This window comes from Nycticebus coucang, chromosome 9 (genome assembly GCF_027406575.1).
Source record: "Nycticebus coucang isolate mNycCou1 chromosome 9, mNycCou1.pri, whole genome shotgun sequence".
Lineage (NCBI taxonomy): Eukaryota > Metazoa > Chordata > Mammalia > Primates > Lorisidae > Nycticebus > Nycticebus coucang.
Window position 1 is genome coordinate 116,651,554 of NC_069788.1, and position 15,422 is coordinate 116,666,975.

The 15,422-nt window shown below is 50.5% G+C and overlaps 1 protein-coding gene across 7 annotated transcripts in view; it reads right to left on the bottom strand.

The window, feature by feature from the left end:
• Positions 1–763: 763 nt before the first annotated feature.
• The window catches only part of EXD2 (exonuclease 3'-5' domain containing 2), a 70,995-nt gene continuing 56,336 nt past the window's right edge, over positions 764–15,422 (bottom strand). For all 7 annotated transcript variants that reach the window (XM_053603025.1, XM_053603026.1, XM_053603030.1 and 4 more), the window contains 4 exons: positions 13,585–13,691; positions 13,189–13,324; positions 6,063–6,419; positions 764–2,242 (listed from right to left, as the gene is read on the bottom strand). In XM_053603025.1, coding sequence (XP_053459000.1) covers positions 2,026–2,242; positions 6,063–6,419; positions 13,189–13,324; positions 13,585–13,691 — 817 coding nt within the window. In that variant the 3' untranslated portion in view covers positions 764–2,025. The remainder of the gene's footprint in view (positions 2,243–6,062; positions 6,420–13,188; positions 13,325–13,584; positions 13,692–15,422) is intronic.

Below are 15,422 nucleotides of genomic sequence, written 5' to 3' on the forward strand. Positions count from 1 at the left end.
TTATGCAAATTTTGAAACACAAGCCACCAGTTATGTTGGGTAACCATGGTTACTTATTTCTCAAAGAATTTATTAATAAAAACAGAGCTATGAGTGCCATCTTATGGCAAACCTGAATACTACCGCAACCATGTACCAGCCGGTCTTCCTCTACCCATCTCTTCCATCCCAGGCTCCACACCACACAGCTAGGAGCATAGGCCCTATAACAACCCTCTATCCAGGGTGGCACCTGTGGCTCAGTGAGTAGGGCGCTGGCCCCATATACCGAGGGTGGTGGGTTTGAGCCCGGCCCTGGCTAAACTGCAACAAAAAATAGCTGGGTGTTGTGGCAGGAGCCTGTAGTCCCAGCTACTCGGGAGGCTGAGGCAAGAGAATCGCCTAAGCCCAGGAGTTGGAAGTTGCTGTGAGCTGTGATGCCATAGCACTCTACCGAGGGCAATAAAGTAAGACTCTGTCTCTAAAAAACAAAAAAAACCCTATATGTTGAACATACATTCCCCAAAGTGGCTGGTACTATTTGTTTTCAAAGATTTCCAGCTATAACCTAGATACGTCTGAAGACAAATGGGAATGAAGGAGCAGATGAATAAATGCAGGTTAGCACATGCATTGACGCCAGTCTGTGGTGTACTGTGTGTGGTACATCCATGTACACATGCCGTGGCACTGCCAAGAGTCAGGGACCTATAGGATACACATCTCCTCTCCCAAGAATACTTACCAATTTTATAAAGTTACAAGAGAACTGTGAGCCTTGCATTTATAAGAAGTTTTATTTATCAACGTTAGAGCAACCAATCCCCAAATTGGGCACAATTCCAAAACAGAATTCTTATTAGATACTGGTTATAAAATTCCTTTTTAAGCTTGTTAATATCCTGTAAAGTAAGATAAGAATGTTTTCCTAATACTTAAGAAAAAACATTAATCACTCATAAGTTGATTTTATACTCAAAGTGACTAACTAACATTTGAAAAATGAAACCACCCCCCCTTTATGAACATCTAACATATTAACTAATCCCAGGCTTCAGGGGAGATGAATTAGTCCTCTGAATACAATCTGACCAAATGTCTCTGGGAGTGAATTAAGTACTATAAGAGGTCAGTACTGCAAATCTGATAGAGTACAGAACACTAACGGGAACTGATACTGATTCTGAGAAAAGATAATCTTCTCCTCAAAAAGGGATAGGCTAAAAAACCTTGCAGTTGTAGGCAGGAGGAGTGCAACAAGCAGGCAACAGACAGACAAAAGGAAAAGCCGAGCAAATGGTCAGAGTTCTATGGGAGATAGTGTCTATGGTCCTTTCTGCCCTATCCAGGCTGAAGGTTTATTTCCAGAAAAGGATTTCTTCCAGTGTTAGGATGGAAGCACATGGCAGGAAGTTGCTGCTTTGGTCAACTGGTTATGTGAAAGGAAGCAATTTCAGGTAACATGAAATAAACTGAAGTGACCCAGAGGGGATGGATCCCAACCAGCTGAGTTATGGGAGAGCAGGAAGCCAAAGAAATTATAATTGTGAGGTTGAATTAAGAAAATAAATATATCTCCTTGTTCACTTCTCTAACCTCTGGAAGAACTTTTTCTCTCCTCCTAACCTGAAGAGATTAACATACTGGAAACCCCTGTTAGAGAAAAACCAACACACTTAACAGGGAAGAAATATACTAAAAACATTTTCTGAGAGTCTTAACAAGTCCCTTAAGGGAGAATAAATTTTTCTTCTGCACAGGGAAAGCAGAAAAGAAAGAATAAAAACAAAGACCAAGGCCTCTTCTATCCACAAAAATAGAGAAAAAAAATATACTGACCCTGCCCAATTAAAATCCAAAATCATAAGCTCCCCTTAAAACAAATAGCCTTGCTCCATCAAAAGTATCCTGGGATTAACACAAATTAGTAGTCTGAGTTGTATCACCCAGGCTTTGATAATTAATGACGTATTAAAAAAGGAAGAGGTGACTCTTCAGCCTTGGCTGTCGCTTGCCACCTGTCCTAACCTGGGAGGAAGGGAGCTATCATGACAACTTGATGGGAAGGTCTTCCCCGTATTTCCGAAGCAGCTTCCGATGGTTGTGGTCCACTGACCATTGCTGGGGCAGGTGCTTGGGCTGCATGGAGTCCAGGAAGTGCTGACGCCAACGACTCTCCAGCTGCATGAGGGAGCGCAGCCCACCCTGGGCGTGACATTGCACTACCTTTAGCCCGTGAGGAACATAGTTTTCATTGGAAATCCTGCCGAGACATGAAGTACAAAGGGTTTGAGACAAGTGAGCACAGGACAGTCTCAGACTGTCAAACGCTGGGAGAGGTTGTTAAGACTCCTAAAAGGTTAGTTATGTCAATGTTTTCAAAACATCCTCCTTCTTACTTCTGCCCCTTCTTATAGTTTGAACATAAAATTCACAATCCCACAGGAGGCATTTAGGGATCCTGAACTCTACTTCTGCAAAGGCCACTGCATAATGCTTGCCCTCCCTCCAAGCTGAGTGTAGGCCCTTTATCTATTGTAGGTTACTCAGTGACCAGCTTGCCCTTTCAAGTTACTCATTCTGAGCCATCCTCGGTATTTACATGAGGCTGTTACAACAGCCCACACGTTCGTTTTCATAACCCAGTGTAATACTGGAATGTAAAATGCAAGTTGGTACATTTCTTTATTGCCTTCTTCCTCACAAAACAAAAGCCAAACCACATTGATGAGAAGTGTTTCGTCACTACGAAATGCTACTGTGGTTGCTCAGTTGTGCAAATGATGCTGCTGAACGAGAAGATGAATCCCTGCTTCCTTCCTGACCAAACAGAGAAGTCTTAAAAACTGCTCTGATGTCATGTGAACAGTGCTGTCACCTGCTGTGAATAAGGATGACCTTCCTTGAGGAAGTACCCTGCCTGCACACACTCTTCCCTCTCCCTGCACCCACACCCCACTTTTAATTCTCCCCCAAGATCCCCACCAGTCTAGCAGTATCAGTGCCCTCTGGGTATCTGCACATATATTATTTAGCTCATAAGCTTCCCACTAACTTGCCTATCTTCTCCAAAAAGCTGTTCTTCTCAGTCCCAATCCAGCATCCATCTATCCAATTCAGCAAAATAAATTTGTTAGAAAGGTCTGCAGCTTAAAGATAAAGGTTTAGCTCTTTTAGGAAACATACTTTGGAACTGGTCAAAGGAGCCATTCTCACTAATTTGTAATATGATCTTGGGAAGTTACTGAGCTTTAACCTTAGAGAAGTGATAAAATTTAGAAGGCCAGGTTCAGTGGCTCATGCTTATAATCCTAGCACTTTGAGAGGCCGAGAGGGGAAGATCACTTGAGGCCAGGAGTTCAAGATCAGCTGGGGCAACATGATGAGACCTTGCCTCTTTTACAAAAAATTTAAAAATGATCAGCAGGTATGATGGCACCTACCTATAGTCCCAGCTACTCAGGAGGCTGAGGCAGGAGAATTGCTTGAACCCAGGAATTCAAGGCTGCATTCTGGGGACAGAATGAAACCCTGTCTCTAAAATATATAATAACAAAAAACTTGGGAAAGAACATATGTTCTACAATCTCAAAGAATAGTTTGAAGGATAAAATTCAATAATGTATTTTTTAGGCCAGGCCCAGTGGCTCACATGTGTAATCCTAGCACTCTGGGAGGCCAAGGCAGAAGGATTGCTTGAGCTCAGGATTTCAAGATCAGACTGAGCAAGAGTGACCCCATCTCTACTAAAAATAGAAAAATTAGCCAGGAATTGTGGTGGCCACCTGTTCTTTGGGAACTGAGGCAAGTGGACTGCTTAAGCCCATGATAACCACAACACTCTACTCAGGATGACAGAGCAAGACTCTGTCTCAAAAATATACATATACATAATATGTATATTTTATTTTATATATATTTTTTAACTTAAAAAAATTTTTAGTTTAAAATATATTACCAGGGGTGGCACCTGTGGCTCAAAGGAGTAGGGCACCGGCCCCATATTCCAGAGGTGGCAGGTTCAAACCCAGCCCCAGCCAAAAACTGCAAAAAAAATAAATAAATAAATAAATAAATAAAAACTATAAAAAATAATAAAATATATTACCAGTTAACAAGAAATCTAAATTCTACTTCCTTGGGTTGTTATTAGAAATAATGAGGGCAATTTATGTAAAGTTAATTAGCTTAGTGCTATAGGATACGGTATAATCTGTAAGATCTGTTTAGTAACAAATAGTTTCAGTATCTGTGATAGATTAGTAGCATGAGTGAAATATTTTTCATTTTGAAAAAATATCTGGTGCTATTAGTTTTAATTAATTCATGAAATATTTATTTATTATTTCATTTTATTTTATTATTTTTTGAAACAGAGCCTCAAGCTATCGCCCAGGGTAGAGTGCCGTGGCATCACAGATCACGGTAACCTCAAACTCCTGGGCTTAAGCAATTCTCTTGCCTCCCGAGTAGATGGGACTATAGGTGCCTGCCACAATACGTGGCTATTTTTTGGTTGTAGTTGTCACTGTTTGGCAGGCCCGGGCCAGATTCGAACCTGCCAGTTCTGGTGTATGTGGCTGACGCCTTAGCTGCTTGAGCTACAGGTGCCACCCTATTTATTATATATTTAATTGATTAACAAAAACCATACAGGTGGCTGGGCACAGTGGCTCATGCCTGTAATCTTAGCACCCTCGGAAGGCGAGGTGGGGGGATCCCTTGGGCTCAGGAGTTTGAGACCAGCCTGAGCTAGAGCAATACCCCATCTCCATTAAAAACAGAAAAACTATAGCCGGGCGTTGTGGCGGGCGCCTGTAGTCCCAGCTACTCGGGAGGCTGAGGCAAGAGAATCGCTTGAGGCCAGGAGTTGGAGGTTGCTGTGAGCTGTGTGAGGCCATGGCACTCTACCAAGGGCCATAGAGTGAGACTCTGTCTCTACAAAAAAAAAAAAAAAAAATAGAAAAACTAGCTGAGCGTTGTAGCAAGTGCCTATAGTCCCAGCTACTTGGGAGGCTGAGGCAGGCAGATTGCTTGAACCCGGGAGTTTGAAGTTGTTGCGAGCTATGACCCCATCGCCCTCTATCCAAGGCAAGAGAGTGAGCCTCTGTCTTAAAAAAAAAAGGGGGGGGGAGGGGAAGGCAAAGGGAGAAAAAGAAAGAAAAGAGGAAAACCCTTGGTAATCAGCATCACTATCAGCGTTTTGTGAACTTATCAGTTTAATTATTTCAATCACTAGTACTTTTTTTTTTTTTGACACAGTGTCTCACTTTATCACTCTTGGTAGAGTGCTATGGTATCACAGCTCACAGCAACCTCTAACTCTTGGGCTCAAGTGATCCTCTTGCCTCAGCCTCCCAAGTAGCTGGGACTACAGGTGCCCGCCCCAATGCCTGGCTATTTTTTAGAGACAGGATCTCACTCTGGCTCAGGCTGGTCTTGAACTGTGAGCTCAGGCAATCCACCCACCTTACCTCCTGGAGTGCTGGGATTACAGGTGTGAGCCACAGTGCCCAGCCCCAGTACTATTTAAAAAGTGACAGTTGAGAAGCAAAACTAAGCTCAGAGTTCTTACCACCTGAATCCATTTTTTATCAGAGACCTACGCATGGGTGAATTTGATATCTGAGGAAGGTCCTGGATCAATGGATGACTGTATTGTACTTCATGAAGGAATTTCAGAGATTTGACGGGATTACTAAATTATTATTTCACCTCACGTGCCAACTTTAGGATTTATCTCAGGGTAGAATATGTAAGATACAACTCCACTGCATTCACACTCCCATGAGAATCATGAAAATGACTGGACTGGGCATATGTCCTGAAAGGGTTAAGGAAAAGCAAGTTGCCTGTGGAAAGGTAATTCTCCAGTAAGCTGTTCTGTTCCACTGCCGTGGTATCTCACACCATTAGACACCTGATGGACTAAGCACCAGGCCTGGTGAGCGTGAGGCCAGGCGCTACACTGCAGCAGACGAGGCCCACCCCTGGAAGTAAGCAGTCTTATGAGGTGATGAGGGCTAAGGTCACTCACTGGCTTACTCCCCAATCCCTCTGCTGACCAGAAGTATAAATGGTACCTGATCTCCAGGCTGGCAGCCCTTCGAAGCATCTCATCTGTGACGGCATCTGTGCTATAAAACACCCTGAGCGACCGCAGCAGTTCCTCCTTTCGGTGAGCAGGCAGGCTCTCAGCAGTGAGCAGGGCCCGGGCCCCGGAACGCACCTGACGGCGCTCAGGATCCTCCAGGAGGCGCAAGCCCTCCTCAGAGCCAATGGGGGCCTGGAACTCCTTGGCCAGCCTCTGCTTCAGATGGTTGTCATAGTAGTTGGAGACGGCATGGCAGGAGGTGCAAAGCAGCAGCACGTCGTGGGAGTTGTGGTCCTTCATCTCAATGGGAAAGTGTTTCCGGTACTCATGTGGAATCACGTTCTTCCTGGAACGAGCCCACCGGGAAAGCTGTGCTCAGCACACAACACAGAGCACAAGTGAAACAGGCACATGGGCCTGCGCACAACTGAGAAGCCTTGGGCACCAGCACCAACACAGATTAGAAAGGCAATGCTACCTATTCCACTCTCAGCCCTACCTGTGCCCCCAGTTCCTTCCTATCTGCTTACCTCGCTAGCTGCACGTTGGGTTCCTCCCTACATGCTTACCTCCCTACCTGCGTCCCAGGTTCCTCCCTACCTGCGTGCCAGGTTCCTCCCTACCTGCGTCCCAGGTTCCTCCCTACCTGCTTACCTCCCTACCTGCGTCCCAGGTTCCTCCCTACCTGCTTACCTCCCTACCTGCGCCCCAGGTTCCTCCCTACCTTCTTACCTCCCTACCTGCGTCCCAGGTTCCTCCCTACCTGCTTACCTCCCTACCTGCGTCCCAGGTTCCTCCCTACCTTCTTACCTCCCTACCTGCGTCCCAGGTTCCTCCCTACCTGCTTACCTCCCTACCTGCGTCCCAGGTTCCTCCCTACCTGCTTACCTCCCTACCTGCGTCCCAGGTTCCTCCCTACCTGCTTACCTCCCTACCTGCATCCCAGGTTCCTCCCTACCTGCTTACCTCCCTACCTGCGTCCCAGGTTCCTCCCTACCTGCTTACCTCCCTACCTGCGTCCCAGGTTCCTCCCTACCTGCTTACCTCCCTACCTGCGCCCCAGGTTCCTCCCTACCTGCTTACCTCCCTACCTGCGTCCCAGGTTCCTCCCTACCTGCTTACCTCCCTACCTGCGCCCCAGGTTCCTCCCTACCTGTGTCCCAGGTTCCTCCCTACCTGCTTACCTCCCTACCTGCCTCCCAGGTTCCTCCCTACCTGCTTACCTCCCTACCTGCCTCCCAGGTTCCTCCCTACCTGCTTACCTCCCTACCTGCGTCCCAGGTTCCTCCCTACCTGCTTACCTCCCTACCTGCGTCCCAGGTTCCTCCCTACCTGCTTACCTCCCTACCTGCGTCCCAGGTTCCTCCCTACCTGTGTCCCAGGTTCCTCCCTACCTGCTTACCTCCCTACCTGCGTCCCAGGTTCCTCCCTACCTGCTTACCTCCCTACCTGCCTCCCAGGTTCCTCCCTACCTGCTTACCTCCCTACCTGCGTCCCAGGTTCCTCCCTACCTTCTTACCTCCCTACCTGCGTCCCAGGTTCCTCCCTACCTGCGTCCCAGATTCCTCCCTACCTTCTTACCTCCCTACCTGCGCCCCAGGTTCCTCCCTACCTTCTTACCTCCCTACCTGCGTCCCAGGTTCCTCCCTACCTGCTTACCTCCCTACCTGCGTCCCAGGTTCCTCCCTACCTGCTTACCTCCCTACCTGCGCCCCAGGTTCCTCCCTACCTGCGTCCCAGGTTCCTCCCTACCTGCTTACCTCCCTACCTGCCTCCCAGGTTCCTCCCTACCTTCTTACCTCCCTACCTGCGCCCCAGGTTCCTCCCTACCTTCTTACCTCCCTACCTGCGTCCCAGGTTCCTCCCTACCTGCTTACCTCCCTACCTGCTTCCCAGGTTCCTCCCTACCTGCTTACCTCCCTACCTGCGTCCCAGGTTCCTCCCTACCTGCGTCCCAGGTTCCTCCCTACCTTCTTACCTCCCTACCTGCGCCCCAGGTTCCTCCCTACCTTCTTACCTCCCTACCTGCGTCCCAGGTTCCTCCCTACCTGCTTACCTCCCTACCTGCGTCCCAGGTTCCTCCCTACCTGCTTACCTCCCTACCTGCGCCCCAGGTTCCTCCCTACCTGCGTCCCAGGTTCCTCCCTACCTGCTTACCTCCCTACCTGCGTCCCAGGTTCCTCCCTACCTGCTTACCTCCCTACCTGCGTCCCAGGTTCCTCCCTACCTGCTTACCTCCCTACCTGCGTCCCAGGTTCCTCCCTACCTGCTTACCTCCCTACCTGCGTCCCAGGTTCCTCCCTACCTGCTTACCTCCCTACCTGCGTCCCAGGTTCCTCCCTACCTTCTTACCTCCCTACCTGCGTCCCAGGTTCCTCCCTACCTGCGGTCCCAGGTTCCTCCCTACCTGCGTCCCAGGTTCCTCCCTACCTTCTTACCTCCCTACCTGCGTCCCAGGTTCCTCCCTACCTGCGGTCCCAGGTTCCTCCCTACCTTCTTACCTCCCTACCTGCGTCCCAGGTTCCTCCCTACCTGCGGTCCCAGGTTCCTCCCTACCTGCGTCCCAGGTTCCTCCCTACCTTCTTACCTCCCTACCTGCGCCCCAGGTTCCTCCCTACCTGCGTCCCAGGTTCCTCCCTACCTGCTTACCTCCCTACCTGCCTCCCAGGTTCCTCCCTACCTGCTTACCTCCCTACCTGCGTCCCAGGTTCCTCCCTACCTGCGTCCCAGGTTCCTCCCTACCTGCGTCCCAGGTTCCTCCCTACCTTCTTACCTCCCTACCTGCGCCCCAGGTTCCTCCCTACCTTCTTACCTCCCTACCTGCGTCCCAGGTTCCTCCCTACCTGCTTACCTCCCTACCTGCGTCCCAGGTTCCTCCCTACCTGCTTACCTCCCTACCTGCGCCCCAGGTTCCTCCCTACCTGCGTCCCAGGTTCCTCCCTACCTGCTTACCTCCCTACCTGCCTCCCAGGTTCCTCCCTACCTTCTTACCTCCCTACCTGCGCCCCAGGTTCCTCCCTACCTGCGTCCCAGGTTCCTCCCTACCTTCTTACCTCCCTACCTGCGTCCCAGGTTCCTCCCTACCTGCGTCCCAGGTTCCTCCCTACCTGCTTACCTCCCTACCTGCGTCCCAGGTTCCTCCCTACCTGCTTACCTCCCTACCTGCGCCCCAGGTTCCTCCCTACCTGCGTCCCAGGTTCCTCCCTACCTGCTTACCTCCCTACCTGCGTCCCAGGTTCCTCCCTACCTGCTTACCTCCCTACCTGCGTCCCAGGTTCCTCCCTACCTGCTTACCTCCCTACCTGCGCCCCAGGTTCCTCCCTACCTGCTTACCTCCCTACCTGCGTCCCAGGTTCCTCCCTACCTGCTTACCTCCCTACCTGCGCCCCAGGTTCCTCCCTACCTGCTTACCTCCCTACCTGCGTCCCAGGTTCCTCCCTACCTGCTTACCTCCCTACCTGCGTCCCAGGTTCCTCCCTACCTGCTTACCTCCCTACCTGCGTCCCAGGTTCCTCCCTACCTGCGTCCCAGGTTCCTCCCTACCTTCTTACCTCCCTACCTGCGTCCCAGGTTCCTCCCTACCTGCGTCCCAGGTTCCTCCCTACCTTCTTACCTCCCTACCTGCTCACCTCCCTACCTGCGTCCCAGGTTCCTCCCTACCTGCTTACCTCCCTACCTGCGTCCCAGGTTCCACCCTACCTGCTTACCTCCCTACCTGCGTCCCAGGTTCCTCCCTACCTGCTTACCTCCCTACCTGCGTCCCAGGTTCCTCCCTACCTGCTTACCTCCCTACCTGCGTCCCAGGTTCCTCCCTACCTGCTTACCTCCCTACCTGCGTCCCAGGTTCCTCCCTACCTGTGTCCCAGGTTCCTCCCTACCTGCTTACCTCCCTACCTGCGTCCCAGGTTCCTCCCTACCTGCTTACCTCCCTACGTGCCTCCCAGGTTCCTCCCTACCTGCGTCCCAGGTTCCTCCCTACCTTCTTACCTCCCTACCTGCGTCCCAGGTTCCTCCCTACCTGCGGTCCCAGGTTCCTCCCTACCTTCTTACCTACCTACCTGCGTCCCAGGTTCCTCCCTACCTGCGGTCCCAGGTTCCTCCCTACCTGCGCCCCAGGTTCCTCCCTACCTTCTTACCTCCCTACCTGCGTCCCAGGTTCCTCCCTACCTGCTTACCTCCCTACCTGCCTCCCAGGTTCCTCCCTACCTGCTTACCTCCCTACCTGCGTCCCAGGTTCCTCCCTACCTGCGTCCCAGGTTCCTCCCTACCTGCGTCCCAGGTTCCTCCCTACCTTCTTACCTCCCTACCTGCGCCCCAGGTTCCTCCCTACCTTCTTACCTCCCTACCTGCGTCCCAGGTTCCTCCCTACCTGCTTACCTCCCTACCTGCGTCCCAGGTTCCTCCCTACCTGCGCCCCAGGTTCCTCCCTACCTGCGTCCCAGGTTCCTCCCTACCTGCTTACCTCCCTACCTGCGTCCCAGGTTCCTCCCTACCTGCTTACCTCCCTACCTGCGTCCCAGGTTCCTCCCTACCTGCCTACCTCCCTACCTGCGTCCCAGGTTCCTCCCTACCTGTGTCCCAGGTTCCTCCCTACCTGCTTACCTCCCTACCTGCGTCCCAGGTTCCTCCCTACCTGCTTACCTCCCTACCTGCCTCCCAGGTTCCTCCCTACCTGCTTATCTCCCTACCTGCGTCCCAGGTTCCTCCCTACCTTCTTACCTCCCTACCTGCGTCCCAGGTTCCTCCCTACCTGCGGTCCCAGGTTCCTCCCTACCTTCTTACCTCCCTACCTGCGTCCCAGGTTCCTCCCTACCTGCGGTCCCAGGTTCCTCCCTACCTGCGTCCCAGGTTCCTCCCTACCTTCTTACCTCCCTACCTGCGCCCCAGGTTCCTCCCTACCTTCTTACCTCCCTACCTGCGTCCCAGGTTCCTCCCTACCTGCTTACCTCCCTACCTGCCTCCCAGGTTCCTCCCTACCTGCTTACCTCCCTACCTGCGTCCCAGGTTCCTCCCTACCTGCGTCCCAGGTTCCTCCCTACCTGCGTCCCAGGTTCCTCCCTACCTTCTTACCTCCCTACCTGCGCCCCAGGTTCCTCCCTACCTTCTTACCTCCCTACCTGCGTCCCAGGTTCCTCCCTACCTGCTTACCTCCCTACCTGCGTCCCAGGTTCCTCCCTACCTGCTTACCTCCCTACCTGCGCCCCAGGTTCCTCCCTACCTGCGTCCCAGGTTCCTCCCTACCTGCTTACCTCCCTACCTGCGTCCCAGGTTCCTCCCTACCTGCTTACCTCCCTACCTGCGTCCCAGGTTCCTCCCTACCTGCTTACCTCCCTACCTGCGCCCCAGGTTCCTCCCTACCTGCGTCCCAGGTTCCTCCCTACCTGCTTACCTCCCTACCTGCGTCCCAGGTTCCTCCCTACCTGCTTACCTCCCTACCTGCGTTCCAGGTTCCTCCCTACCTGCTTACCTCCCTACCTGCGTCCCAGGTTCCTCCCTACCTGTGTCCCAGGTTCCTCCCTACCTGCTTACCTCCCTACCTGCGTCCCAGGTTCCTCCCTACCTGCTTACCTCCCTACCTGCCTCCCAGGTTCCTCCCTACCTGCTTATCTCCCTACCTGCGTCCCAGGTTCCTCCCTACCTTCTTACCTCCCTACCTGCGTCCCAGGTTCCTCCCTACCTGCGGTCCCAGGTTCCTCCCTACCTTCTTACCTCCCTACCTGCGTCCCAGGTTCCTCCCTACCTGCGGTCCCAGGTTCCTCCCTACCTGCGTCCCAGGTTCCTCCCTACCTTCTTACCTCCCTACCTGCGCCCCAGGTTCCTCCCTACCTTCTTACCTCCCTACCTGCGTCCCAGGTTCCTCCCTACCTGCTTACCTCCCTACCTGCCTCCCAGGTTCCTCCCTACCTGCTTACCTCCCTACCTGCGTCCCAGGTTCCTCCCTACCTGCGTCCCAGGTTCCTCCCTACCTGCGTCCCAGGTTCCTCCCTACCTTCTTACCTCCCTACCTGCGCCCCAGGTTCCTCCCTACCTTCTTACCTCCCTACCTGCGTCCCAGGTTCCTCCCTACCTGCTTACCTCCCTACCTGCGTCCCAGGTTCCTCCCTACCTGCTTACCTCCCTACCTGCGCCCCAGGTTCCTCCCTACCTGCGTCCCAGGTTCCTCCCTACCTGCTTACCTCCCTACCTGCGCCCCAGGTTCCTCCCTACCTGCTTACCTCCCTACCTGTGCCCCAGATTTCTCTCTCACTGAAGTATAAAGCTCTTCTTTTCAGGCTTCAGTAGAGGGTCAAGGGTAGGGAGAGGTTTTAGTTGTCCATGCTCCCAGAAGGAAGTCTCAGAGTAATGAAAAGATACTCTAGTGGCCTTTGACATCTGGAAAACAACTCTCTCAAAAAAGCCTAAGGACCTGAAAAACTCAGTTTTCTTCATCTGAGGGATCCCTTACTTTGGCACTGTTTGCCTGGTTCACCAAGGTCTATCATGACTTTCTGAGGAGAACTGAGCTCTCAGAAAAAGCTCTCAGGTCATCTGGACATTCCATGAAAAATACCAAGACTCAGAAGGTTTGTGAACCACTTAAGGCAGCAGTTCTCAACCTGTGGGTCGTGACCCCTTTGTAACAATGAAAATACACTGTGACATTAGTGTATTTGATAACCACTGACTTAAGGGAAGATTGTAGGGACACAGCTTCTAAAGAACTGGTCTTTTAAACAAAAGAGAACCACTCTCCATGGCAGATTTACTGAGAATAGTACTGCATTCCAGAAACTAAGAAATGGCTCATGGGAGGCACCTGTGGCTCAGAGTAGGGCACTGGCCCCATATGCCCATATGCTGGAGGTGGCAGGTTCAAACCCAGCTCCAGCCAAAAACTGCAAAAAAAAAAAAAAAAAAAAAAAAGAAAGAAATGGCTTAGAAGTGGTAGGGGCCACTATAGCAAGGCCAGGTAGAATGTTGAAGCTCTTGGGAAAACTGGGATGCCCCCCAGGGATAGGCCTCTCAGCCAAAGTGGACAGACTCAAACAAGCTCTGTAAGGGCTCTGCAAATGGGCACAAAGGCAACTTTCACCTGGGGCAAACTTTCAGGGCAGTACCACAAAAACCACACTCACCGAATGTAGGAGTCTCTCTTGCCGCACACTACACACAGGTTCTCTTTAACCATCAAGTGATAGTCTCCTGGGGATTCAGGCCTTCCTGCGGGTTCAAACTGTAGTTTGACCACAAAAGGCTCTTCACTCACCAGCTCTTAGAGAAAAGAAGAGGCATTAGTGTTTGACATTCCCCTCTCCCCACTTCCCTACCCCTCTAGGAAGGGGCACACCCTAACTGTTCTTTGCTGTGTCCTGGCAGACAACACTATTTCTGGGTTGTGACTACGTGGTCCCACACATCTTAAGGTCTCCCTGCCTTCTTCTGACCATCCCTCTTCCCCGTCTCACTTCCTACTCCTGCCAATACCCATATGCACCTAATTAGAGAGAAACTATGACAGCTGACTCTCACACCTCCAATGCCTTTGTCCAGGTACCACTGAGCTTTTCTTCGATCACAAGTGCAGAGGGGCTGCCCATCAGGAGCATGGAGAAAGCAGTTATCATAAAGAGGGGATTTTCTGCAGGAAAGGAAGAGGGAGATCTTAAACTGAGAGCTGTTAGTCAAGGTCAGTCAAGGCGTCAGTTGCCTTCCAGTATTCTCTTCTGAGTGACTTGAACTTTTCTCAACACTGGGCTCAAACATACCAATCATGAAAAAAATAAAAAGGGTCAGAAACCATGTTTAACTCTCCACCTGTATTAGGCTAGGAAAAAAGAATTAAAAATCAGTTAGTTTAGCTCAGCGCCTATAGCTCAGCAGCTAGGGTGCCAGCCACATACGCGGGAGCTGGCAGGTTCAAATCCAGCCCAGGCCTGCCGAACAACAGGTTGGTTAACAACTACAACCAAAAAATAGCAGGCATTGTGGTGGGCGCCTGTAGTCCCAGCTACTCAGGAGGCTGAGGCAAGAGAATCGCTTAAGCCCAAGTTTGAGCTTGCTGTGAGCTGTGACACCACAGCACTCTACCCAGGGTGACATAGTGAGACTCTGTCTCAAAAAAAAAAAAAAGGAGTTAGTTTATGTCTCTAGTTTTTATACTTAAAGACTGGGACCCTAGGGAGTGAGCTGTGTAGTGTTTACATAGCTCTGTTGTGAACACAAACAGGAACAGAGGAAAAACAAAACTGCCAAATCACTAGATTAAACTGAATAAATTAAAATTTTTAAAGCTCAAGCTAAAGTAATGAGGGCCATATAGATTTATTTCTGGCTCTCGTATAACATTTCCTTCAATTTAATCATCCAGGTCCTAAAGGCACTTTGCTACAGGGACTAAACTTCTGCTCCAAAGTATCGATTGGGCATCTTCCTATAATAGAGGTCTAAGTTACACAAGAATATTCTCACTGGGTGGCGCCTGTGGCTCAAGGAGTAGGGCGCTGGAAGTGGTGGGTTCAAACCCGGCCCTGGCGGAAAAAAAAAAAAAAAAAAATATTTTCATTGACTACAGATACATTTCCTTAGAGCTGGATATCATTCTCTAAGTAATCAAATGCCATATGAATAAAAAATCAAATGATACATTTCTCCTGAAAGAATAAGGTACTTCTTATTCATTTTCACAGTTATCCTGAAATAAGTAAGAAATAAAAATTATACCCCCAGCGTCAGCAGCTTTGGGTCTTTGTGATGGTGGGCTACTCTCACTGGTGTTAGGTGATATCTCAAAGTGGTTTTGATGTGCATTTCTCTGATGACTAGGGACAATACTGATGCTGGCATGGGTGCTAACAGAAGGGAACACTTATGCACTGTTGGTGGGATTGCAAACTAACAGAGCATTTCTGGAAAGAAGTATGGAGGATCCTTAGAAAGCTAATAGTAGACCTTCCTTTGTGATCCCACAACCCCAATTACTAGGTATCTACCCGGAAGGAAAAGAATCATTTTATCATAAGGACATTTGTACTTGAAGATGTGGAAACAACCTAAGTACCCCTCAACTCATGAATGGGTTTATAAACTGTGGCACATGTATAGTATGGAACACTGTCCAGCCATAAAAAGTGGAGACTTTGCATCTTTTGTATTTACCTGCATGGGGTTGAAGAACAGTCTCCTTAGTAAAGTATCTCAAGAATGGAAAAGCAAGCATCCCATGTACTCAACATGAAATTAGTAGATGAACAACTACAGGCCCACATGAGAGAAAAACACAATTATATTCAAGAAGGGGAGAGGGGCTCAGTAACTTCTCAACTAAGGAGTACAATGTAGAAGTATATGGCACACCTCCTAAGTGAAAGAC